Source organism: Halichoeres trimaculatus, unplaced genomic scaffold (assembly GCF_033239565.1).
Source record: "Halichoeres trimaculatus isolate MK-OKI-2021-1 unplaced genomic scaffold, fHalTri1.1 fHalTri1_scaffold_15, whole genome shotgun sequence".
Classification (NCBI taxonomy): Eukaryota; Metazoa; Chordata; class Actinopteri; order Labriformes; family Labridae; genus Halichoeres; species Halichoeres trimaculatus.
Window position 1 is genome coordinate 17,298,229 of NW_027437193.1, and position 27,821 is coordinate 17,326,049.

At 38.8% G+C, this 27,821-nt stretch overlaps 1 protein-coding gene across 6 annotated transcripts in view; it reads right to left on the reverse strand.

Moving 5' to 3' along the window:
• ctnnd2b (catenin (cadherin-associated protein), delta 2b) overlaps window positions 1–27,821 on the reverse strand; it is a 215,625-nt gene that overhangs the window by 5,064 nt on the left and 182,740 nt on the right. For 4 of the 6 annotated variants that reach the window (XM_074688268.1, XM_074688269.1, XM_074688271.1 and 1 more), the window contains 10 exons: window positions 24,883–25,069; window positions 20,210–20,327; window positions 18,764–18,946; window positions 12,440–12,613; window positions 11,626–11,776; window positions 8,686–8,926; window positions 4,810–4,903; window positions 4,519–4,645; window positions 1,753–1,881; window positions 537–613 (listed from right to left, as the gene is read on the reverse strand). In XM_074688268.1, the coding sequence (XP_074544369.1) occupies window positions 537–613; window positions 1,753–1,881; window positions 4,519–4,645; window positions 4,810–4,903; window positions 8,686–8,926; window positions 11,626–11,776; window positions 12,440–12,613; window positions 18,764–18,946; window positions 20,210–20,327; window positions 24,883–25,069 (1,481 nt within the window). The remainder of the gene's footprint in view (window positions 1–536; window positions 614–1,752; window positions 1,882–4,518; window positions 4,646–4,809; window positions 4,904–8,685; window positions 8,927–11,625; window positions 11,777–12,439; window positions 12,614–18,763; window positions 18,947–20,209; window positions 20,328–24,882; window positions 25,070–27,821) is intronic. The other 2 variants (XM_074688273.1, XM_074688270.1) reach the window with 1 other exon arrangement.

Sequence of the window (27,821 nt, forward strand, 5' to 3'; positions counted from 1 at the left end):
TAAGAGAAACTATGTTTCCGAATGTATATTTCAGCTTAAGTATGAAGCAAACATTAAATGTTTATTTTTCAAGGGAGAAAAGTTGTGGCAAAGCCTCATTACAGCTCCCCAAGGAGGACATCATCACATCTTTAGAAATGATCACAATATCTGAAAATGTAATTTCAGTTTATGCCGATGACACTTAGATTCTTAGCAGAAAAAAAAGACCTCTGATGCCCCCTGTTGGGGCAATACATCGTTCCATGCGACAAAATCTGACTTTTAGCCTGCCTGAGATCTTAACGAGAGGCCTTTTCATGTGTTTCAAATCCCCAAAACCTATTTTAGTTAAAAGCTAATCCTTATTAGCTAATAAGCTAATAATATTTTTATAGCCTTTAACTTCTTGTTTGTATGCATTGTTTGCTCTTCTTGTAAAACCCCTTGGATCAGGCGTTTTAAGTGCTCTACACACAGGGATTAAAATCATCTTTTATGCAGCAGTTTTGTACATGATTACGCTCACTTTGAATCCAGGATTAAACATTCTGTACCTGATTATACTTTAGGTCATCAGTTGGCGACACATAGGCTCCTCTGAGCAGCGTAGAGGATCCACCAGACATTTGACCTGCAGAGAGAAAAAGTACGAGGACTTTAGATTGATGTTTGCTGAATCCCTTAACAGACAGAAGACTGTGGGTAGATCCAAACACTCTTTACCTCCGCCAAGGAGGTTGTGTTTTGGGGAGAGTTTGTCTGTCTGTTTGTTTGTCTGTGAACAACATAACTCAAAAAGTAACAAACAGATCTTGATGAAATTTTCAGGGAATGCTCAAAATGGAATAAGGAAGACGTGATTAAAGTTTGGAGTTGATCTGGATCACTGTCTGGATCCAGGATTTTTTTAAGGGATCCTTTATCATTGTGGGATGTGTATATAACGGCATGATTAATGGTCGGATTACTTTGCAAAACAATACAAGACAAGGTCATGGTAATTTCTGACAGATGTAAAAGTACGATCCAGATCCTGGCAATATTCTGGATACTAAGATCTGCAATATGAAAAATGTACTAGGTCATCATAATTTTCACACTGTCAGGTAACAAATTATCATACAAACCTGCAATTAACACTAAATTGTAGCAGACAGTCTGCTGAAAGGAAGTATAACATTAAAGTAGGACTTAAGTGTTGCGTGACAATCACAATATGCTTGGCGGAGGTATGCGCTCTCTAAGTGCTTTTCTAGTTTTTAAATTAAGACCAAACATTGATTAATGATTCTTCAGCAGAGCTTTGAACTCGCTGTTTCTGACAAAAAAGCAGTCAGAGAGCAACATGAGTTAAATGAAACACCTTATTCAAAAAACAATGACTGAAATACTTGAACTGATATAAAATAAACTGATTTTCACGAAAAGCTACCTCATTGGTCAGAGTCAATTAAAAGTCAGTGGATATTTTTAAAAAAACAAAAATGCTGATTTTGTTTAGAAAATAGTATCTGCTTAATAATCAAATCCCCCAAAAGTTTAACATACGTCACAGGAAGAGTTTGAAAGTTTTATTTTGTGTCTTGTTGAGGGATGTAACTTTCTTCAGGAGCATGGTTTTGACGCTCATAAACTGTCCCTTGACTTCACTTGTTTCAGCAGAAATGAATCATGTTGATTTTCTCTGGACGTGTATGAACTAAGATTGAAACACTTGACTCTATCGAATGGCTGAGTTTTGGTGTCACACGTGCAGTTTGGGATCCCTACCCGTCATGGCATCCTTCCGGGATGTGTGCTCGCCCTTGTTGCCATGGTAACTGGCATTGCCAGTCGACTCGTAGTCTGCCTTCCTCTCCTTCAACGCCATCATCTCTCGGGGGGAAGCAGGGGCACTCGCTACACAAAAGAAAAAAACACACACATTCACACACACAAACAAGGTACACCTTTAAGCCTCAGTCTATCACTAACACGTCCTCAGATTCACGAGTTCACAACAATGATGTGTGATTGAAAAACTGTGTGTTCTAATCTTTTAAGGGTTGTTTTTCTTTCAGTGTGTATTTCTTCTTACCATAAATGCTGTTTGCAAATGAAGCTTTCAGACTCAGGTTTAATTTCAGGGGTAAACACTGAGTCATCCTCTCCTCTTTCTCTCCTCTCCCTTCTTTACTACAGGCATCTTTTTTACCACCTCTAACTCCCACAGGCAGATTAATCTCCTTCTTGCATTACAACTTCTTAATCCAGATGGTAAAACTATCATTGATGCTAAACACAAACCCACAGTTGGGAGGAAAAACAGGGCTGAGGGAGGCTGTGGGATCATTTCAGAGATAATGAGCTAGATGTAGCCATATTGCAGAAACCCTGGATATTGATTCAGTGCCATGTGGTTCGGTAGTAGTCGCTCTAATATTGAAATCATTATCAGCAGTGGAGCTGCCGGCTGTGACGCATGCTCCCTGTCTGTTTATGCAGCTGCATCTGCCTCTTTGTCTCTTTCTGCTCTCACAACACAGTTAGCATTGATTCATACACTCATCAATTATTTGTTAATATTACCAGTCTGTTGTAACACCAACACCCACTTGGTCAATTGTCTTCGGCGGATCACTGATCAAAAACATACACATTTCAAAGGCTTTACACACAACAGGAGGCTTCGTTTGTGTGAAAATATCCTCAGAAGTGACAGAAGCAAACACGCCTTGCTGTTCTTTCTGCTCACACTGTTATAAACTGAGAAAATAGAATCAAAGATGAGAGTGTTGATCATCTTATAAATGTCAGCTGACAGCCTCATAAATCCAGCTGCGGTGATTTCCCCCCCCTCAGAGCATATGAGGTTCTGTTTAAATGCTTTCATAGGTTGTAATTTCAAATTTATTGCAATTCTAACAATGGCTGATCAGTGTGTTCCCCTTCAATTAATCATCCAGTGAAACAAAGTTCAATCAAGCAATTTTTTTAAGACTGATTTTTAAGAAATGCACATTGAGGATAGTGTTCACATGACATGATGCAGAATTGCGCAGTTTTATGTCACCAAAAAACTATGGCTGATTCGTTTTGGTCTCAGATGTCACAACTAAATGACAGGTTTCACGTCTGAAATGCACTGCTTGTTATGGGTTTGACATGCTTCGAGCACCACGTATCTGATTAGTGTGGTATACATAAAATCATGTGTATAGAAAGAGCTTTATTGATACATTTATTAGCCTGAGGTGACCCCTCCATATTTATCTTGTCTGTTTTGTCAATTATTTACTGCACTAATATGTTTTCTGAAAAAGGTATGAAAAGCACTGCCTCAGTGTTTTTTTTCATCTCACTGTTTTGCTATATATATATATATATATATATATATATATATATATATATATATATATATATATATATATATATATATATATATATATATATATATATATATATATATACATATATATATTAAATATAGCAAAACAGTGAGCTGAAAAAAAAAAATATTAAGGCAGTGCTTTTCATACTATATATACTTGTTGGGGACAGATTATGGGTAGACCTTGGTGTTTGAGGCCCGCCCCCATCTCATATATCACAAACCACCTAGGACACCCTGATATGATGACCATCTAATTTTAACAGGTCTTAAAAGGATCGTGTGAAGATGTCATCATAGATTCTTTTGATCAGTTTACAAACACATACAGGGATTTCTACAACATATAGACATGTAGTGGTTTGAAAATCAGCATACATTTAGCATTAACATCCAGCACTGTTACTCCATATCTGTGTTTAGAATATGGGAGCACAAAATGAGTCGACATTAACTGTAGTTGGAATGTTGCTGTGTAAAACTGTGTTGAAGTTGCTTCCTCTTGAATGTTTTCTTGGTTGGAGGAAACCTCTACGGAAAAGCCCAAAACTTATTTTCAGCTCCTATAAATGTAAAATGTCCCAGACTTTAAAAAACTTGCCAAACTGGGAGATGTTTTGGAGCAGAAATAATTCACTGTGTTATAATTTATTCATATAATTCAAAGAGTCCGTCTTGCAGCAGTGCGTAAACGATGTTCCCATGAAGACGTGAGGGTTATATCAATTCACTAATGCTGCATTTATTGCACATTCCCGCTGCAATTTCAAATGAAAAAGTAATGAGAGGGCTCTGACTCACTGTTCTGTGTACACTAGACAAAATAATGACTGAAAATCACTGTGCTACCAGCACTGAGGATATAACTAATAAAGTAGGACGAGGACTCTTGGAGCAGACATCTGCGCCTTTAAAACAGAAGGCGTCAATAAGGTAACATTTTCAAACTACCAACCGTAAGTTCTGAGGTAGCAGCAGACATTTCTTCTCCCACTCCCACCTAATCTCATCACCACAGTGTAACCAGGTGAATAAACCTTTTTAAAGGTGCTCTGAGGATCCTCCTGACAGCTGTGTTGGGGCTGTGCCTGTTTGACCGGACTGAGCTGATAAAAAGAGTGATAGAGGACAAAAGAGAAGACAAGAAAGAGGAGGGGTGGACCCACCTGATCGATTGTTGGGTGAGGTCCGCACAGGAGAGATGGACGGCGTACGAGAGGAAGAATAAGGTCGCTGTCTGTCTCTCTCTATTGTGGAGGAAGAGCCCACAAAATGGTACTGAGAGTAGCCATCCTGAAGAGATGAGAAAAGACAGAATATAACATGAAAAGGAGGAACCAGACAGCGAAAGAAATGTCTCTTGATGATGCCATGAATAGTTTGTTCCCTGAAATTACATAAAGTACAAGAATGAATGATATTTCCTCTGTTAACCCTGGCAGATGTGCAGACTTTACCTTCTTGTAGAGGCTGCGGAGGTCTCTGTATTGCCACATGCTGTTCAACACTTGAGATGCTGCTTTCACCACTTTGGGACTATGTCTGGGAATTCAGCAGAGAGAAAAGACACATGCAGAATAAAGCTTTTCTGTCATTTGTTTCCTGATTGTTGTAGCTAAAAAAAACATAAAAAACACGTCATGATGCATAAATTGGTAAAGGGCAGAGACGTCAAACCATCTGTCTCTAAAAATAATCTGAACAAGGATGAAGATGAAAATATGGTGCTTCAGTTAGCTGGATGATATAATTGCTTTGTCGTTGTCGTTTGATTGATCAGCTAATATTTCACTTTGCTTCTTCCAGGTTTGACTCAGCTGACTAATGACTGTGGTTGTTATTAGCTCACATGGTCTTATCATCACCTCAGAAATTAGACTTTGTTTCTTGGAGCCATGTGTGAAAAAAAATGTTTCTAATCATGTGGTTGGATATCCTGCCTGAACACTGATGTGAAGAAATTAAAAAGTGTCCTCTGACAAAAAAAAGGAATGGTTGTTTTTCAACAGATTTATAAACTCATTGCATTGAATAAGCAAAAAGATATACCATGAAAATAAATAATGTTCTTATCACAAAAATGAGAACTATTCTTTTAAAAACAAACAAAAAACAAAAACAAAAAGCAGCTACAAAACCAGCCACCATAAGAGCTAATGCAAACCTATGATAGGTGTTATAGCTAGTTAATAGCTATACTAGCTAAGAGCTAAGATTGATTTTCCTTGGTTTGTTATCCGTTCATGCTGTCTGGCTGTCTTAAAATCCTGATTCTGTAGGTTTACTTTCCACAACAACAGTAATTTATCAAAAATAAATAACTAAGACACCAAATGTACATGAGTATTCACAGCCTTTGCCACAAAGCTCAAAATTGAGCTCAGTTGTATCCTGTTTTCACTGACACGCACGTCTACATAAGGTCCTACAGGTGACAGTGCATGTCAGAGCACAAACCAAGCATGGAGTCAAGGTGACTGTCTACGACAGGATTGTGTTGAGGCATAAATCTGAGGTACAGAAAAATTTCTGCTGCTTTGAAGGTCCTAATGAGCACAGCAAGTATCATCCTCCAATGGAAGAAGTTCAGAACCACCAGGACTCTTCCTAGAGCTTTTCCCCCATCTAAACTGAGTGATTGGGGGAGAAGGCATCGATCAGGGAGGTGACTGAGAACCCCATGGTTACACTGTCAGAGCAGCAGCAGTCCTCTGGGGAAAGAGGAGAATCTTCCAGAAGAACAACCATCTCTGAAGCAATCCACCAATCAGGCCTGTACGGTAGACTGACCAGACAGAAGCCAATCCTTAGTAAAAGGCACATTGAAGCCTGCCTTTAGCTTGCCAAAAGGCACCTGAAGGGTTCTCAAACCATGAGAAAGAAAATTCTCTGCTCTGATGAGACAAAGATTGAAGTCTTTTGCGTGATGCTCGGCGCCATGTTTTGAGGAATCCACACACTGCTCATCACCTGGATGATACCATCTGTACAGTGAAGCATGGTGGTGGCAGTATCATGCTGTGGGGATGGTTTTTAGCAGCAGGAATTGGGAGGCCAATCAGGATTGAGGGAAAGATGAATGACCACTGTGCACTGACGCTCCCCATCCAACCTGGTGGAGCTTGAGAGGTGCTGCACAGAGGAATGGGCCAAACTGTCCAAAGATAGGTGAGCCAAGCCTGTGGCATTATATTCAAAAGACTTGAGGCTTTTTTTTTTAATTTTAATAAATTGGCAATAAAGTAAAAAAAAAGAATTGCATTGTCATTATAGTGGGTTTTGTGTGGATTTTTTTAAGGAAATTTATTCCATTTTGGAATATAGCTGTAACATGACAAGCTGTGGAAAAAGTAAAGCACTATCCGGATGAACTGTATATTAAATCAACATTCGGAAAAGAGTCTGACACATTTCAAATACCCCTGTTGACACTGTGGCAAAAATCTTACTTTCAGCCACCGTTCTGAATCTTTAAATACTGCTGCAAAATCATCAGTGTCAGTTTCAGGCTGAGTTATAATGACATAGGTGTGAGAGCAGCCTGAAGAGCTATTAGACCCCAGCTTTCTTTGATGGAGGAAAATGAAACAACACCCTGTCCTGCAATCCAGGCATCGACAGCATAGCTGGCAAGAACATTAATTCAAATTATTTCTTTTTACAACTGTACTGTGTTTCATCTTATTCTGGTCTTTAGTTGCCACTGAAATAAAGCACACATAATAAGCAGGATAATGTATCATGAGAAGTTGGTTGTATAAATCAGAATTGCGTACAAGTGAAAAAGACCCCTCAAGTTTCCATCCCTTGTTCATCCTGTAGGACAATAATTTGCATAACCACCAGGTCAGAATACATTTTTGCCGGACATGTAAAGTTTCATCAGACACACACATTTTAACCAGGCAGGTCGTCCCTCTTGTCTTTTTGTGTTGTTTGTCCCATGTTTCCTGTCTGTTGGCTGTCCAAATAATGCCAAACTAAATGTAAGAGTGCTGTGCAGGTAGACAGCCAGGCCAAACTTTTTTGACCTTACATTCTGTTTTCTGTTTTGACTGCTGACTCACATCTCAAACCAGCTCACAGCATCTCTAAATCTTTACTTTCACCCCTCCTGCGTCAGCACTGTGTCTCTGCTGCATGATCTCCTCAATTCCTGTTTTCTTTCATTGCAGAAAAATACAAGTCAACTGGTTCTCCCTCTGTTCTTCTAACTCAAAGAAAACGTCTTTGTGCCTGGGTTTTACTTCTGTACTGGTCATAGAATAGTGGTATATACCATAATGAGCACCAGATACTGATTTCTGCTTGGTTATTCTTGTATCCATTGGCAACTGAACCAAAACAACATACTATAACTGAATGTCTGCTTCATTTTTCTGTGGATAATGCTGTTGCCTGGTTCATAATATGTTTACTACAAGAGGCCCTTAGCGGTATCATGGTGATCTAACTACATAACAACTTTACATTCAATGAAAGAAAATTCCTCGAAGTAAAAGAAAAACAAAAAATACAGGAAATATGATGTTACTTATGGACCAACCAGTCTTTCTTCCTGCACCGTTTGACATGTAGTTACATTTTGCACGTGATGCATGTCAGGCCACATTCACAGGTGTCTCTGTAGGCACAGGGCTACATGACCCGATGGTCCACGCTATTTCTTAGCTTCAACCCAGAAGTACATATCGGGCCTTACAGACTTTGTTGGTGACTTAACTGTCTACAAATCATCCTCCTCATCTTCATTTCTAAATATTCCTCTCTTCTCCCACATAAATCATGCGTCACGCTGTGACACCTGCTTACTCTTTGCTTTGCTAATGAGCAAATAATCTAATGTATCCCTCTTATAGAACAGCAGGCAGCCTGATTAGCATTAATATGTGTTCATCCCAGAATAAACATTCAAAAATATGGAGACAATTAAACACAGATTATCTGCAGCACTGCTGCACATTCAGAGATGAGGTGACACTAGTGACACTAGGAGCCTGTGTCCCTGCTTGGTGTGTGTCTGTAAGGTTTTTTTCTATAAACGCTGCATAATGCCTGGAATCATCAAGATTCTATTTTTTTGTTGTTGCAATTAAACAGCTTCAGTTTACAGTTCTGAAAAAAACCTGCATAATTTCAGCCATGTTTAGATTCTGATTACAGCTGAATGCAAACATGCACCTGCTGTTGCATCAAGTTTACCATGCAAGGTAACCCCAGCTAAAATGAAAACTCACAAACAAAAATTTTCAATTGAAAATGAACTGAAATTGACTAAAATAATTAAATGATAATAAAAAAATATATTTCCATAATCTTTCCATTCGTCTTACTTGTCTCCTTTGCTCCTAGCGATGCCAATGAGCTTCTCAATGCCACCGGCGTCCCTCAGCGCCTTGGTATTCTCCATGTTCTTAGTGATGACCTCGTGCAGCGCGCAGCAGATAGCCGTGATGGTGTCGTCTGACATGGTCTTTCCAACGAGGACACTGGCATTGCTGCCTCCTCCGCTGGTGTTGTTGTTGTTGCTGCCTCCAGGCAAACGGTGCACCAAATCCCTCATGGCATATTTACCTGTGGGTCAGAAAAAGGAGTTTGGTAGAGACTGAGGGGAGCAACTTCAAATCCATAGAAGCACAGCGTAACGTTCAAACCAACCAAAAAGTTCTTTCTAAAACTATGTTTACACTTTTTCTGGCCAAAACCATTACTTTCAAAGCAGGTATTTATTACTTTGTAGCCTCTGGCTACAACCTCTTGCTAGGCTCTGCCCTGTTGGCTATGGCTGCCTTTTGCAGCAGCTCTCTCTTCTTTGTCCGTTTCTTGTAATTTTCCGTCTCTTTTTCTTAATCTTTGTATTTGGAGTGGATCATTACTTTGTATGGCTCATTTGTTGGTTATGGACACCAAACTTTTTGTGGTTTCAGCAATATTTTTACTACTTTTTTCCTGCGTTTGTCTGGAGATCCTACATGTAACCATGGCTGCATTGTTTACAAGTGAACTTGGTTGTTAGCAGCCTGTAGCATGTCAGTGCTAACCGGTGTAAGGCCTGATGTCTTCCCACAAGGTGAGAAGAAGGAGGTGAGGATGTCGTGCTGGTTCTCTTATGGACCTTTTTGCACTTTCTATGCACTTTCTTACTTTTGTTTTCTTGATTGTTGCTTTAACTTCAATTTTGTTGAACTTGTTACAATGACAATAAAGTTCTATTCTATTCTAATGCGCAAATGCATCTGATCAGGTCACTGACTGAAGATAACCGTCATGAACTCCTATTGATTAACTAACACCACACTGTTATGAACAATACAACCAAGTTACTTCAGCGGGTGATACTAAGTAAAGCCGATATCCTTTATCTACATTTAGCATAAAGTTACACCATCAGGGGGTGAAATCAATGCCTGTAACTTAGAGTGATGATGGTAATGGTGAAATGAAACAAAAATCAGAGGAGAAATCAAAGTCATCAATCATTTCAAAAGGAAGAGAGTTAAGAACACACCACAACTGCCATACAGCCTGTAAAATCATCTGCTCTTTGTCCTCCGAGTTCTCCTATGTTTCAAAATAATGAGCTGTGAACCACACTGTTTAATAGAAACCTCAGCACACACCCAGAGCTCTGTGTGAGGTTTAAAATGTGACTTCAAGGGATGTTCATTGCCATGCCAACACTGATTAAAGCCAAACAGGAAAATAGAAAGCAAATTAGATCAAAAATAACAAGCAAGAGCAGCAAATTTAACAGCAACAATACATGAAACTATTCATTGCAGAATAAAAAAATAAATGTAGCAACTATCATCTTTCCTGCTCTGCAACGCTCAACACAAAGGCAGTGGCAGTTTAAAATGTTTTGAATTTTAGTTGAACGAGTAATGCTGCAGAGACAGTGGCAAAAATGTGAACAAATTTGGTGAAAAGGGCCAAAACCCCTAAATTACAAACTGAGATTTTCAGTCTAGATCTTGAATTATCAGTCTCTTTAGATAATCTAAGGTTTTTTTTAATTATAAAGACAAAGAACAACTGATGTTAAACAGATTAATCACGACTTTTTTCACATACCAGAAGTATGGGTAGTAATTCTGTTATCACTTCTCAACGCTGAGAAACTCTCAAACCAGTCAGTTTCCCTGCAGCTCTGAAAGAACAGAGAGCTCATAGTGGATCTGTTTGTGCAGTGAGCACTGATCTCTACAGCTCAAAGCTCAGAGGAAGCAACACAGTTTGATGTGTCTCTAATGCTGTTTGTTCATGTTAACAAAACACAGACAAAAAGGAGACAATTGGTCCTGACTAAATATCCACGCTCTGAGCTAGCTGGACACTCGTACACTGAAATCACAAACCCCTGACTGTATGCATGCAGAGGGATACGTTCACGCACACTCTGCTAAGCTCAGAGGCTCAAGCACATAGACAAAGTGAAGGGAGGCAGGAGGTTGTTGCTATGGGGATGGGCAGAAAAGCAGAGTTTGCTCCAGACATCACTCAGCCTCTGAATAAAAATCAAGCATCAAACAATCAGCCACAGCAATTAGAAACATCTGTTAAAAGGAGGAAACTATGAATAACTGAATATCAAAATCCCCCCCAAAAAATCTTATGCAGCCAAATCCACAAGGAAATTATCTGCTTAACAAGATTCTTTCGATTTAAAGCCACCACACTCAATCTTTTACCTTGTAACTAACACTATACTTATTGAAAAAGGGGGTATCGCACCTTTTTTTCTTAAGATTTGTACTGTTCCACTGGTACCGTCGTAGTAACATTAAATAAAATACAGTCTTAAAAGAATCCTAATTTTTTGCTCTTCCTGGTGTTTTGGAAACCTTTTTTCAACCTCTATCTGGAACACTTAGTTTTAGGTGCTGTCTCTTTAAGTCTCCCTGCTCCATAAACCCCCTTTATTCTGATTGGCTAGCCATATGGGGGCCTGGCAGGGGGTGGCTCTATGGGCAGACCTTGGTGTTTGAGGCCCTTCTTTCTAACGTGTCATGAATTAGTTGGGAGATCCTTATGTGATCTGAATGATCAGGTCTCATGAAGGTCTTATACTATTTTTTAGAATGGACCATTTAGAGCAATTTATAGACAGGAACCTGAATGTGTACAACATAACATAACATAGAATGGACATCCAGCATTGTGACTTTATATCGGTGTGTAATTAAATATTAGTTATAAATTGTTTAGTTTGTTTTTTAACCCCACATTTCTTCCAGACTGTGCAGCAGGTCTGTTTTGGAATTCAAACTCACCTATGAGCTCCTTGTTCCTGATGTCCAGAGCCATGTTTCTGAGGGCGGTGGCCACAGCACAAACCACACGGTCGTTGTCTATCCTCAGCAGCTCCACCAGGATGGGGAGACCTTTCTCCTTACGCACCGCAGCACGGATATACACTGACCACTGTGCAGAGACAGGACCAGTGAGCTATTATTCATGCACTTATCTGAACTCAAAATGTTTGCAACTCTTTAAATAAATTACTTTTCAAGCACTAATGTCTGAAATCTGTTAATATCAAAACACACTTAAAATATTAGAATTTATTGGCAAATTAATTACATTTGCAGTTTTTCAAAACCAAATTGCTATATCATCTACAGAAAGTCACAGTAAGATGATATGAGTCCTATATGTAGAAGTCATATTTTGTCTACTTGTTCCATGTGCAATTATTATATAGCATACTACATTCAAAGTGTTAATGGAAACATTTCTCACTTGTGCTTAGTTTTGTTTTTTATGTCACTGAAACATTCAAACCTGCTCTGAAGTATTCATTCTAGTCACCTCAGCTGTGTTTTAACATAAGATCAGATGGTGAAGAGCCCCTCCCCAAGTTAGTATCAGTGTAGACCCATCTGACAAGCCTGAAAGTGGCATCTACGTGTTTATAACTATAGTAAATGTTAAGCAAATGAGGTTTCCTCTCTCAAAGCAGAACATAACAGGAATACTGCAGGCTGTCAGGCTTTACTGTTGTTTTGCCCACAATCTGTTTTTGGATTTTCAATCCACTCCTGCAGATGCTCCTTAGTATCTCAGGTATCGCAGCACAGTCCTTACCTTCCAGCTGCCAGCAGCCAGGTTCTGCAGTGCTCCAGCTGCTCCCTCCAGGGTGTCTGGGTTGGAGCATTCAGACAGCAGAGTGAGGTAAGGCTTGACGATGGTGGGGTGCCATAACATCTGGATGCCTTTTGGGGGCTCCGCCAAGTCTGGAAATGGGCCGACGCCATCCCACTGCGGAAGATGAGACACAATTTAGAATAGAAAAGCATTTTGAATTCAGTGTGAGAAGAGGTTTGACAGCAACGGGGTGCCAGCATGGTCCCCTCAGGCAGGAGCAGGGTGAGGAGGGAAAGAGATTTACTATTCAGAAACAGTGCATAAATAAGATGGCATTCATCTATTTGTGCATTCTGTTTTTTCTGTCTCCTCTGTAATTGAAATCTGACATTTCCAGCTGCCTTAGTGAGGCATTGAAAACACACACACACACACACACACACACACACACACACACACACACACACACACACACACACACACACACACACACACACACACACACACACACACACACACACACACACACAAATTCATGCAGTGCATCAGCAATTACCATGCAAATATTAAATCATACACATAGGACATTTCTCCATGACACTGCAATAATATCCACACAGATGTGGCTCTGACATCTGAGTGTTTTAAACTGAAGCTATTAAGCAAAACGATGCACTGGATCCATCTTCTTTTATTTTACTCTTTTGTTTTCTTTGATAAAATACCTTCCTATTGCAGCTCCTTCTGAAACCTGGGTTGCTGGTTACTCTTAAATTAATGATTAAAATTACTAATGAAGAAATTAGCTCAGGCACAAGTTTTGATCATCAACTCATTGACGCCTGTGCCATCAAGCATAGAGGAAAGCTCAAATAAGAAATCTGAAAAAATTACCACAGAGGTTTTTTTTAAATTAATTAATTAATTAATTAATTTTTTATTTATATTATTATTATTATTATTATTATTATTATTATTATTATTATTATTATTATTATTATTATTATTATTTATTTATTTATTTATTTATTTATTTATTTTTTTTGGGGGGGGGGTGTTACCATTTAGCATATGCCTTAATAAAAACAAATAAATAAAACATAAATATAAATCCTGGCACTGGTTTTGAAAAAGACTCATTTTTTCAAAATCACTGTTAATATTTTGATTGAGGGTAAGATATATTGATACTGAATAATGCATTAAGTATAGTATTAGTAAGCTAGCTATGACGTGTAAGCTAGCAATGCAAAATACAAGAACTGGTTAGCATGCTCATGAAGCATTGTCAAACAGGGTCCTTACCAGAAATCCAAAAAATGACTGTAGTTCAGGTCAGAAAAAATGGATACAAAGAAACTTAAACCATGAGCAGTGATGATGATAGCAGTGGTGTTTAAAGTTGTAACATCAGTTAGTTAGACTTTAACTAAGATTTTGAGGCATTATTGTATTATAATTTTTGCTCAAGAGAAACATTTTTGAGCAAAGAAATACCTCCATTTTTTTACACATGTTGTGAGGCATTATTTATGTTTTAATAAATTTTCACTTAGAATATAAAAGGTATGTTAAATGTATGTATTATGTGATATGCATTATGTGTATTATTGTGAAACGTTGACTGCGGTCAAATCACTGGGACTTTTTTTTTTTTTAAACAAACTGTATTCACAAATAATTTAATTCCACAAGATAATCTTTTCATTAATGTTTTTTTCAACTTGTTTTTATCTTAAGTTATAAGCCGGGATATAAGCTTTGAATCAGGGTTCCTTCCTGTCACACTCTTTTGGGAGTGACTACCTGCTAACTATACATTATCCCTAACCTATCTTGCTAAAGCGACCTCTGTCCTCATCTTTTAACCAAACAAAAAAAAATTATTGTGGCAAGACCAGATGTAGTAAAACACAGCTAAACAAGGAACCACAGAGTCTACAGGTAAGTACATCTACAGGTAATGAGTTTGAAGATCGCTAATGTCAGCAGAGCTAGCACCACCATCCTTACCTTAACACATAAACCTCCTTTTTTAATCAAAATACTCAAAAACCAAGCTAAATTCAAGACATCAATATGCCAAATGTGCTGGAATGTGCTGTATATTTCCCCCTTGTCGTTATGTTAAAGAAAATGAAACTTATGCTCTCTAGAGTTAATATTATCAGTGATGTATTTTAGCTCACCATTGTGCTGACTTCATCATGGAAAAAAAGCTCCTTAATGAACAATTTTTATTATAATTTTCATCACAAGAATCAAAACTGCTGTCTTCATCTGTCTTTTTGTATTTTCACTCCTCCTCTCTACTCCAACTTCCCTCACTCTATCTCAATATCTCCTCTGCACCAACATATCCTCTCCTCCTTTCCTCTCCTCCTCTCTGCTCTAATTACCCTGCAGTTGATAGAGTTTTGCTCTCTTCAATAAGCTTCCAAATCGCTACTTCATGGTAATCACCCACAGCTGCAGTGGAGTGGAGTCAGACAGATAAAGAGAAGAGAAGAGGGGTTACTTATCATTGTGATGGAGAGGTTATGATTTGTCATCGTACAATCTGGTGTCAGAGTTAGGTTTGAGATCTTTCACCTCCACTGTTCTGCCTGGATTCACCACACGTTAGATGTCAGAGGCCTGGCTCATTTTGAAGCTTCACTCTACTTTTTCCTCAAATTTAACAAGAAAGAGAAAGAGAAAAAAATACAAGAAGGGCTAATGAGCAATTCACCCACTCTGATCCACCGGAAGTGTTGGGTTTTCAGACCCCGCAGCCTCACCAGAAGTCGTAAAAAGATGTCTTCCACTCCACCAGAATGCGCTGCTGATTGCTCATTAGCATGACAAGAGGTTAAAGCTGCTCGAAAGCAGCTGTTTAGTTTCTGCCATATCTACAGCTGAGAGGGTGCTAATTTTTTAACTGAACAGAAGATGAAATTCACCCTTTTGCCACAGATGGACGGACTCTGGAAATCCTGAAAGAAATGCCAAAACTGCCTCCTATCCACTCAGCGCAGCCAGTCAACATGGCTAAATCTTTATAGGAGCAGCTTTGATCTCCTGTCTTCTTGTGTTAAAACCATGGTGTGTTTGTGACTGATGTGCTGCTGAACGTAGGATTCAGATGACACATATTTGTATCACATCATGAAACCATTCTCGACACGTGTGAAAATGAGTCATCTTGTTCTAGAGAATCAAAATAATCCAGGTGGAAGGTGAAATTTATTTGCCCAAAAGAGAAACAACTCTGACTCCAACATCATGAATTTCAAAGAAAGCTGCGGTGCATTCATAAATATTCATTGGAGAGCAGAGGTAGTGTTAACCAGCAGGAAATATGAGCAAATACTTCTGAACTAGCAGCACAGCATGGAGACGCATTAAAGAACAAAATGCTGAATTCCGTTGTTTAAAAAAACAACACCTGTTCTGATGAAATAAACAGGTAGTAAACTAATGTAAAGTTAAACACACTATGACTGGGATATTGTCCTAACCCTGTTCACTCAGTTCAATGGATATAAACTAGTGATAGTTTATGTTAAGTAAAGACTGGTGTTGGTTTTGATTCCATCAAAAATGCCCTGTCCTGTAACTTATAATTTTTCTTCAGTGACAGTCAAATGGCTAAAAGGAGCACCGACTATCCTTTATGTGTTGTTAGCAGTGACACCTGTGGCCATAATCTGTATTTTTCCATTAGTTCTGAAGTGAATGAATGGAGAGCAGGTCTTCTTTTTAACACAGTTTTTCTTTGTTCAAGACGACTTTTCCCAGAATGCAAAGCAACAAATAATGTATTTATTTGTAGTTAGTAGAGCTTTTGTTTGAAACCTCACAACAAACAAACTTTGTAAACTCAGTTTGTTGTGCAGTTTAGTGTCTAGAAGGTGAGCAGATTTTCAAGTGTTTAGGCCTTTGCACACTGAGTCCAATATATTTAGATGGGCTTTTTGAATCCATAGTAGTGCTGTCAGGCGATTAAAAAAATAATCTAATTAATTACAGGATTTGTAATTAATTAATCTAATTAATTGCATTTTAATCTCATATCTGTTTAAGGTCCCAAAATAAAGAATTTGAATTCCAGGACATTAAAATTACATTAAATTACATTAAAAAACATGTAAAAAATAAGGTGGGAATATATACAACACATTTTTAGGTACCCTGAGGCATAAGGAACACATGAAAAAAGTGTAATGGTTCTATCTTTACAATATCTACACAGTCCTGCACCTAAGATAAGCTTATTTGATTTTTTTGGACGTTTTTTGCTTCTGTTACATTTTTTTTTGATACATTCATGGACCGTTGGAAATTTGAGAATCACTACTAATCACTAACCACTTTTTTTAGAGCTTTTGAATAGGAAAAACAGTTTGTAAATGCCAGACATTTGAAAATAAGTGCGTTTTTGAACCCCCCCCCCCAGTTTTAGGATCCAGATTAATCTGCGTTAATTTTTATAACGCGTTAATTTGCAGTGTAATTAATTAATCTAATTAACGCGTTAAAATGACAGCCCTAATCCATAGTCCAAAAACAAAAAACATGTCACGCAAAGACACCTTGTACACTGAATCTGATGCGTTCATTTTTCTATTAATTGTGAAAATTCGCACTAAGTTGGAAGAGTATGGATACCCCTTCCTTGAGGATGTGGACAGAGGAACTTGTCCTGGCTTGGAAAGACTAACGTACATTGCAAAAGGCAAAAGGAGAAAGTTTATCCAGCTCTAGGAACCTTATTTGATCATTATTGAAGCCAGAAATATAGGCTTGGATTGAACAGAAAAAGTACATTTATTTTCTTTTCATCATAAGTTTGATTTTAATTTCAATATTATTTTTACATATAAAATGTGTGCATGTGACGGCACGGCAATAAAAGTATTGGGGAAAAAAAAAAAGAAAATTCAAAACACAAAAAATGGAACCATCAAGCAGTATCACACAATCGATCCTTATTAGCGGCTGTCAGTCACACGTACTCTGGCACTCAGATACACCCACACAAGTCTTCATTATTTAAACAAATCAAAATTACAGAAAAATGTGTCGGCTGATCTCCCCGAAATTTTGGTCTATGATAATTTAATCTGCTAGCTAAATTAATTAAATATGATGTTGATGTTGCAATTAGCCTACAGCGTCTGAATAGTCAAACAGTCCTTGAAATGACCTGGAGAAAAGTGAAAATTAAAAACAACAAAAAAAAATGCAGAAAATCAAACCTATTTGATAAAAATTGTTTTGAAAAATTTTGAAGGCTTTAGCATCAGTGAAAACATGATTAACAAAACAGATGATGGAATTAATTTTTTAATGTGTCAATTTCAGAAAAAGAACAAAACAAAAAAAAACAGACTCAGTGTGCAAAGGCCTTTACTCACAGTTCGGTGGTCTGAGACATAAATGAATCCTGGTCATGTCCTACCAGAGCTCATCTACCAACTCCAACCTCACCAAGCAGAGCTAACTTAACCTGGATCTTCATTTTATTGATAGAATTTGATTTTTGTTCTTTGGGTAAAGCTCAAAAACAGACATGGATAAATAATTAGAAATGACCAATTTCTGCACTGATAATCTCATTTTGGATTTCAGATTATCAATAGGCCAATGTATAAAAGTGGGACTATGTCAAGGTCATTTAGAATGCCTTTAAAAAAATCACAGCAATAACTGCAGATTAGGATAACACACATTTTTAGCCTTAATTATCTGGACTGGTTTATTCTAACATGACTCTGGTTCTGCTCAAGATTCCTGCTTGTTAACAACTTTGCACTCATCCTGACCCCGCAACAGAAGCACGACAGGTTAACCCACAGCAGGAGCTTCACATTCACACAGACTTGTCTCAACCTGCCTGCTCTACGAGCTCGCAGTGATCCTGTCTCGCCCCTGTAACACCTCTGTTTACCACTTCTGATGACAGCACAGTGGTAGGACCGCTTGCTCCCACCGTTACATTTCTGATACATTCATACTGAGGGTGAGATGTTACAGGGACGTACATATCGTGCCATTCACAGGAAGTATTAAAAGAGCCAGCAGAATATATGACACACAGAGAATATTTGCTGTGAAAACGAAGCACAATGTCTGTTCAGGCAGCGTGCTGATCATGATTTCAACTGACAAAAACCTTCAGAGTTAATAAAGATGACTGTGGAGAAAGAATCGTTCATCTCTTTGATGCTCTTGTTTATTCTTTTACGTCATGTAGAGACATCAGCTGGAATATCAGTTAGTTTTATAACTCCTCACTGAGGCTGTCAGAAATCATCATCTTTCTATCCTCTGTCCTCTTACCTGGTCATGTCCCTTCTTCTTCTTCTTCTTCTTGCCCCAGCATCCAGAACTCTCAGCGTCCTTCCCTCCAGTGTCACACAGCAGACCGTCCAGCTCCTCCGACCCCCCCTGCTGGCTGTTAGACGTCTCTGCAGCCAAACGGTACGACAAGTTCCTCAAGATGCACACACAGTTCTCCACGGTCTGATGAAAGGAAAAAAGAAGAGGAAAGACCAAAGAAGATCAAACAAACGGAGCATGAAGAAATCCGACTGCAGACGAGCTCACACGCAGACACACCAAATCACACATGGACACGCACGTACTGTGCATCACAGGCTGGTGTGAGACTATGTATTGCAAAAGGCATACAATCTACATGGGTACACACACACACAACATACAATATACATAATTCAGTCTCATACACACACAAACACACACACACACAAACACACACAAACATGAGTGTGAGTTGCTGTGAAGTCAACAGTGTCAGACTTTCATCTTGTGAGGGATTTTTACAGATTAAAACCCCTCAACCAAAACACACACACACACACACACACACACACACACACACACACACACACACACACACACACACACACACACACACACACACACACACACACACACACACACACGCATGCATGCACTCACACAAGCACACATGCAAGTATGCAATGCTCTTGCATGCACTGCCACACAGACACACACATAAATGGTGACTTGCATAAGGCACAGTTACACAGTGGCTCTAATGAGTGCTATTAAAGGCTATTGGGGTTGTATGCAAGACTCAAACAATAACAATAAGAAAAGTGGATAAAACAGAGTAAAGGTCTTGGTAGAAAAATTAGCTTATAATGAGTCAATTTTTGGGACATAAAAGCATTATCATGAGTGAAAAATGTCAAAATCTAGGAAGTGGGTCGACATAATGTTGATCTGTGAGTGTGCATTTCTTTAAGGTTTTTCTCAAAGTGTCAAAATCTAGTGTTTTTCTTTTTCTTTTTTTTTTCAAGTAGAACATTCATGACAAACAAAAGCTTACTAAACCCTTAACTCTAACAGTATGCAGTATACAAACATCCCCATGCCAGCCACAGGAAAAGCACCTATACAAATTTGCATATATACGGTGCAAACATCCAGTCTGCAAAGACACAGATAAAACACATTAACATATAACTCATATAAATATATGCAAATTAAAAAAGGAAATTAGCATGTTAATCATGTTGATGCACATGTTTTAAAGCAGAAAGAACAACAAATATTTGAGTTCCAGGACACACGACGATGCACAAACACACACACGCACAGGTGATACCTTTTTTCTTGTGTGTGAGCCTTTGACCCCCAGGCTGACAGATTGCGTGTGTTGCATGTGTATGTGTGTGTGTGTGTGTGTGTGTAAGCTGAGAATAGTTGTGTGTATGTGTATGTGTGTAAGAGAGTTACCTTGCTGTCAATCTCACTGCTCCCCAGGGCGGTCTGAATGACGTAGAGCAGTGCGTCTGTCAGGCCCTCACACTCCCTCATCCTCCTCCGGGCCTCCTCGCCTGCAGAACTCACATTCCTGTTAAACACACATACACACACCGAACATACACACAGGCCTCATTAATAAACAGCCGTAAAACAGATCACTGTGTTTTTTCAAAAGTTTTACATTATTCTAATGAATAATACAAAGATCCTTAACCCTGTTATGACTTTATTAGAATGAGAGCACATGTGCATTTTGTACGTGTCACAGTCATGTGTGTTTTCCTGTGTGTGTGTGTGTGACAAAGTCTGAGTGTAACGCCCTTTAAATGTCAGCTTATTAAAGATGGCTGGGAGATGCCTGTAACCTCAGAGTCAGTGAGGAACAACACCAAGCTGCCAAAGCTCCTTGAAGTGCATTTATAGCCAACATTTTATAGCTTCATTGGCTGCTTTTATGTTATAGTTAGAGTCTTACACCTTTTCTAAAGGAAAAGATGTTAGGAAATGTATTTTTGTGGGTGCTTGAAAGAGTTGGGAGCTAAAATTTAGGTTACGAGCAAGTTTTGAGATTCCTCACTGCTGCACAACAAACACCACAACATCCACCCAGCATCCCGTTCAGTGGGGAAAACTGATGAGACATACCAGTGATTTGAGTTGTTAGCTCAGCGAGAAAAAAAAAGAAACTCATGGTTGATGGATTTCTTTTTATAAAAGCAGTATATAAGTAGGGAACAGTCAAAGTGTCTTGTCTAATAGCTAATGTACGTAGCATAACTTGCACCACCTCCAAAATGAAACTAAGCAACAGATTCATAAGCTTAAAAATCACACTATGCAAAAACGTTAATATCAAGTAGCCACCTCTGAACATAAGAAATAAAGGCAAGCAGATGTGTAAAATCTGCAGTTCCTCAAGTTCCCACTTGAGACAAGCTCCTGAAGCACTGAAGACTGTATTCACACCTTAGACTGTGAAATACATTGATGCTGGCTCTATAAATTCTCCTGTTTTTTTCTGGTACAGATTTTGAAGCCCATTGCTGATGCGAGCCATATTTATAACAAATTTGGATGAGAAAAGAACTGCACATTTAGCCTCTTTGCAGAAAGCTACAGTGTGCTAACCTGTCAGTCATGTCAGGCAACTTTTTTGGGTTGTTCAGACCCAAGATGTTTCATTAGCCAGGCTGTCAACATATTTATTAATGCTGTAAAAATCGTCTTTTTTTAGCTTGGTGTGTATGTGGTTTGTAAACTTCTGGTGCCAGCCTCAAGTGGGCGCTTAACAAACCAGAGATGACAGCTTGATTATCACCCAACACTCATTCAATAAAAGCTATCAAATGATGTACAGGGGAGGAATTTTTTTAAATCTAAGTATTTTAATTAATATTAATACTATGAATTTTGCATCATCAGAGGCTGACTCAACTGACAGCAGGCACATTGTTGCTGTTAGTAAGGAGGTTAAGGTTAAGTCAGTAAGTCCAACATGGTGACTGCTGACCAGTTTCAAAACTCTGAATTAGAAACAGATGGGTGACTTCACAGAGATGACGTCAGTATATTTTAAAGTCTTTGGTGATGACAAAATAACATGTACACCACTACGCACAAGTATGTAGTGCTGCTTTGGATGCTACAGCTCAGAGTTGACGCAGAAGTAAAAAACAGGTTGAAGCTTGAGCAGCACCAACCTTTGAATCTCTTTTTAAAAAAGTGAATTGTACAACATTCGTTGATGCCTTTCAAACTTTGGAGCGTTGTTTTTTTTTTTTAATTTCTCAGCTTGTGCGTGCAGCTTATAAAAACAGATGAACAAACACACAAACACACACACCTAGCACATGCTGAATTTGTGCATTCAACTTGATGATGATTCATTCTGAGACTCGTAGCAGCAGAGGTTTTAACACTCTCTGTTTGCTGGCATGGAATTATGATATTATGGCTCTGGCGCACACACACACACACATACACGCACACACACACACACAGGCACACACATTAAAAAAAGCAGTGAGTAAGCAGAGGCAGAAGGTGTGTGTAAGAGACACTGAGGCAGAGAAAGAGCAAGACAGGAGAAGAAAGGAATATGAGGGCTATATGATGGAGATAGAAGAAGAGGAGAAATAATACAAAGTGAAGGCCAGACAATGTGAACGAGAAGAACGAGAGGGAAGGAGGGTAGGAGAGGTAATGAGAGAGCAAGGACAATAATGAGAGATGGAGAGAAAGTGAGAGAGCAGGTGGCCGACAATAAACCACACCCGCCACAAAATATTCAATCTTTTATCAGACTCTCAGCATTCCCTAACGAGGCATGAGAAAGATGAATTGGCTCTTTGGGTTCAGGGAGCTGATTCACACAAAGCTATCTCAAGCAACACATACACACACACACATACAGACACAGTAGTAAAGGCTCTTTTATGCTTGGTTCACAGATGAAAGTTGATATAACCGTTGCTTCCTACATTCTCCCACTTGTTCTTTGTGTCAGTAATAAAAGAAGCATCCTCCAGGGGGGGCTATAACAATCTAATCTCCCATGGGCCTCCACCTCTCAGGAGGTATCCAAAGTAACGCTAACGGTTTATAGTTCTCTTTTGACTCTATGCTGTAGGGACTGTAGCAGTCAAGAGTGTCACATACTTCTATGTTAATGTGTCTGATCAGGGATCACCAGGTCTGTGGTCTGTATGGGAGTCAGAATTCCTCTTTCTGGTCCGGCTTCTTTTTCTGCTCGTATTTATGTTATATTGACACTGATACTAGTTGACAGCAACTACTACAAGAAAGGATACAAAGAGGGCCTCAGTGGAAATAAGGAAACACAGGGTTTGTGGTCTTAGATGGTATGATGTGTAGTTACAAAAAGGAGGAGGTGCATGTCAAGCGACTGCTGTCCAGACCTGGTTACGACCATAGACTGTATAAAACATGGACTTAGTCTCCCCGACGTCACCTGTCTGTTTCTGAAACAGAAAATGAAGCGAAACGGGAATTGCAGCCATATTGGAAGTGGCGAGGGCTTTCGGTACAGCTATAGGGTGCCCATCAGTCACGTGACCTGACCTGCGCCTCTGATCTTAATATCCTCTGAACCGCTGAGTTAGAAAAAAGTGTGTGCTGATAGTGAACTTAGTGATTCAGACAGATGATGTTTTTGTCTTTGTGTGTATGTGACTTCCGGTACTTCTGGAGCCAGCCTCAAGCAAACACTCGAGAAACAGCAAATTTTAGCACTTCCGCATTGTCTCATATTCTTGGACCAGACGTTGCCGTTTGGTTACTCCAGTATTTCTTGATCTTTCTAAGTTAGAGGGTAAAATTGTCTTACTCACGACAGCAATTTGCATCATTAAACATTAAGTAGCTCAGTCTCACTGGAAGCTGTTGTTGTACTTTCTTCAATTTGCAGAAGTTAAATGTGAAAACCAGCTCAATGAAAGTGTACCGTCTCTCATCCTTCGATCTCCACAATATATTCACCACATCAACACACACCGTGTTAGCTACTGAGGGAGAAAAACTCCATTGTCAGTGCTGTGTTAGCTGAATTTTGACATTGTTATTTTATGAAGTCAAACTGACGTGAAGACGCTTAAATTCCCAAATATGAAAAAAATTATTTTACTGTTAACCTGTATGACTGTGACAGCTGCAGACATATCCATCACACTGGGTGGGTATTTAGGACCACTTATAATCAGATTGGAAACAAAAAACTATCGGGCATATAAACATAACATATCAAATGTCACATCTGTACCTTTTTCTCAGATTACTTGTCAGTATACAAATTTGTAAAACCCACTCTTCTTTAATAAAAAAAACATGGGACATTGGTTACTTTTCACTAGGGTGACTGCAGACTTTTAGTCAATACAGTCCCATAAATGTGCATCACATTTAAATGAACCGCCTCCCTCAATTAGGAAAAGCAGAGATTGATTCTGCAAAATGCTCTGTCACATTACGACTGGTGACTGATTCGGATCAGAGATTTGATGCATCCCCCTAAGGCATGAAGTTTCCTATCCAAAACCAATTATTACAACCCAGTACTGTATCGACTGCCGCCTCCAGGCCTTAAAGGGACAGTGTACATTTAGTGATATCTAGCAGTCAGACTCTACACTGAAATACTTATGGCGTAAATTTGATTATCTATCCATCAAGAAATTATTTACTGCACAACAACCACTCTCCTCTTACTTAGCCCCTGAATGTTTGATACTGTTTGTATTCTTAAATATCCAACATGCTGGAGCCCAGCTCACAGACGTAACACAGAGCCACTTCCTCCAGACTGCTCAGTGTAAGAAGCGTCAAGTCTCAGGAGAGAAAGAGAAGCCACAACACTCCCAAAGCCAAGTGATGAGTCATCTTAAACACAGCTCAGTCTGTCTGCTCTCTATCTGATCAGGGATAAAAATATCACACAATACCATCTAAAAATAACACTGAACCAAAAGAGACGTATTACAGAGCGAGTGTGACAGAGCAGCAAAACATCCCAGTTAAGTGACAGAAATGACTGTGTAATTACTCTTCTGAAACGCTTTTCATCTTTGGATTCACACCTTCACACTGTTATTTGGTTTATATAAAGACTCATAAGAAGCAGCACTGACCGGAGGCAGCCTGTGGCGTTGCGGAGAACCTGTGAAGAGTGTAGGTGCAGCTTGCGGTCCTCCTGTGTGTGAGGGGAGGTGTCCCAGCCTGAGTGTGGGATGATCACAGCGTTTGTCAGCACAGCCAGAGCATCCTGGATGATGGGCATCTTCAAGGCGTCGCATGATGACAGGTTCCACAATACACCTGAAGAATAGGGAGACAGGGGGTGAACACCAAGCCAGAGGAAATAACTAAACTGAAGACAAACGTAGCTGCAGCGGGTGAAAAAGAATATACGACTTTTTATCAGGTGATGGCATGCAGCTTGACCTAATCCCAACAGCTGCAGGGACAGATGATACAATCTAGACTTAAAGCTCTCTGAATGAGTAGAACAAGGCACCTTGTTAAAGATTACTCCTTTTTCCATTTTGGATTTAGAAATAAAAGATAAAGAGAGAAAATTATCAAGGAGCTTTTATAATAACAATAATATCTGCTAAAAAGACATGAAGTACTATGAATCAAAGCTAAACCCCATTAGATTTGACCCCTGCAGTAGCTTTACATTATTTACAGCTAAAAAAAATCTCACAGTTTCAGAGAAGACCTTTATATCAGCCTCTGTATGTAACACTTTATTTAGCTGCTGTCTCTTTAAGGCTCCTTGCTCCACAAACCCCCTTCTCTCTGAATGGCCAGCCCTCTGGAGGAGGGTGGAGCTATGAGCAGACCTTTGTGTGACGTGCGTAGGATTGTTACTTGAATCGATGTTTGAAATAAAGGAAAGCAGAATACCCACTCTTATAACCTTTTCTGAAGACCACCGGACTTCTGATTTTAGCCCAGTGAGTAAACTTATTTTGACAGTGGAGCAGCTTGATGAAGACTGAAACGTTTCTTGTGTATGTGTTGATGAAACTAATTTCAGAATAGGTAATTATAGAATATTAATATGTAGATACATTCTTTTATTCATCTTGGCCTGCCCTACCTTTGGGTGTGCATACACCAAAAAAAATGTTAAAAATAAACCAATCAGATCTCATGTCTTCAGCTATCAGGAGGAGGTCATTGTAAGTACTGATCAAAATAAATTCATACAGAGTATCCCTGAGGAGAACCTTACCTTTTAGCAACCATGATTTGTTTATTTGTTATTGCTTGAAATTATAAATGACACATGAAGCCGCGGTTAAGCTGCAGGAAAAAGATGACTTCTCTGTACGTTGAGTAAAGTCAGCTGTTTGCCAGCAGCTCTTTAGGCTGAATGACATCATCTCCCTGAGGTGAGAGGCAGGAGGAGGTTATCTGTGATCTGAAGCACGAACCAGCTCAAACACACAATACACACTTAAACACGCAATACACAGTCAAACACACACACTGCACACACTAAAGATTCAAGAAGCCAAGGACTGACAGTGACACACATGCACACACACACACACACACACACACACACACACACACTCAGCGAGGAGTGACAGATGAAGGAGGCTCATTGCTTCAGCCTTACATCATGAGAGGCAGCAGGAGGTTATGAACGCTCTGCTGTAAAGAGGGAGGGGAAATGAGTACGCTGGCTTTCTCTGTCTGTCTCCACAATCATTTTTTCTCTTCTTTATTTGCAACATATTTTCACTCATCTGTCACTTTGCACTCACCATTTGGACATCTCACTGTCTAATTTATACAGTCCTAATTCCTCCTCATTCAGTCATGTGTATCTAAAAAGTCGAGGTATGATGACATTTATACCAGGACAATTCATGGAAAGAGAAAAAATGAAAAAATACAAAAATAAAGTTCTAATGAGTAAAATAAAAATGATAAAAATATAGCGATCTCTACAAGATAAAGTAAAACAAAATTCCAATGCATTATTTACACCTAAATTATTTCATTGCTCATTTCATAATGACTGAAAGTTTAAAAGTAGGGATGCACGATATTATTGGCACAATATCGGTATCGGCTGGTAAAAGCTTAAAAACACGTTTATCGGTATCTGCAGATATGAAAATTTCTGCCGATAGGCACAGCCGATAAGGTGCTGTTCAGTTAGGATTATTATTATTTTCCATCTGAAAAATAAGCTCCCTAAATAAAATGTAGCACTTCATTTATTTGCACTGCAGAGCTCTGTGTCTGTCACCAGGTTGTTACAGTAGCTCTAAAATAATCAAATGCAACTTGGTTATGTTTAAAAATGCATTGTACATTTAAAGTTCATGCGATCTAAAGAAATTATTTTTCTGTATTTCAATACTGAATGTCTTGAGTTTGAAAAAATAATACATTTCTTATTTAAGGTAAAATGAAATGTGTTTTGTCTTGTTTTATGTGTGTTTCTTAAACAAATAAGACTGTCACAATAAGAGAAACATATAAATTCCAGTACAGGATAGACTTAGTTTTCTTTACAACAAACTTGTGATTATCAGTATCGGTATCAGCCAAAAGGGGTTTCGATATATCGGCATATCGGATATCGGTAAAAATCCAATATCGTGCATCCCTATTTAAAAGGCTTTTAAAAACAGAATCAGTCTACAAATGAGGCTGCCCTTTCCAGTTTTCCACATCAAATAAAGGGAAAAATGCAAAGAAAAAAAAGAAAATACAAAAAATCAGTGGTGTTGATCCCAAATAAAGTGCAGGGATTGGATGGATTTGCATTAATTCTTTGAAAAGCACCAACCGCCCTGGGCAGGGTTTTGGAAACTTTCCAGCCTGTGACCTCTTAAGTACCATCTCAGAGACTACGAACTGGATGAAACTCACAGCTGCATCCAGCACCAAGTCGATATTTAAGTAAATTTTACAAAACTATGAAAGAAAACAACAACTAAACAACTTTGCTGCTATCTTAGAGTAATTTTAACGAGCAAGAGAAAAGAAGTATACTTCAGCAGTGAGTGGAAATACAATATTTGACAAGTAGATAATAGAG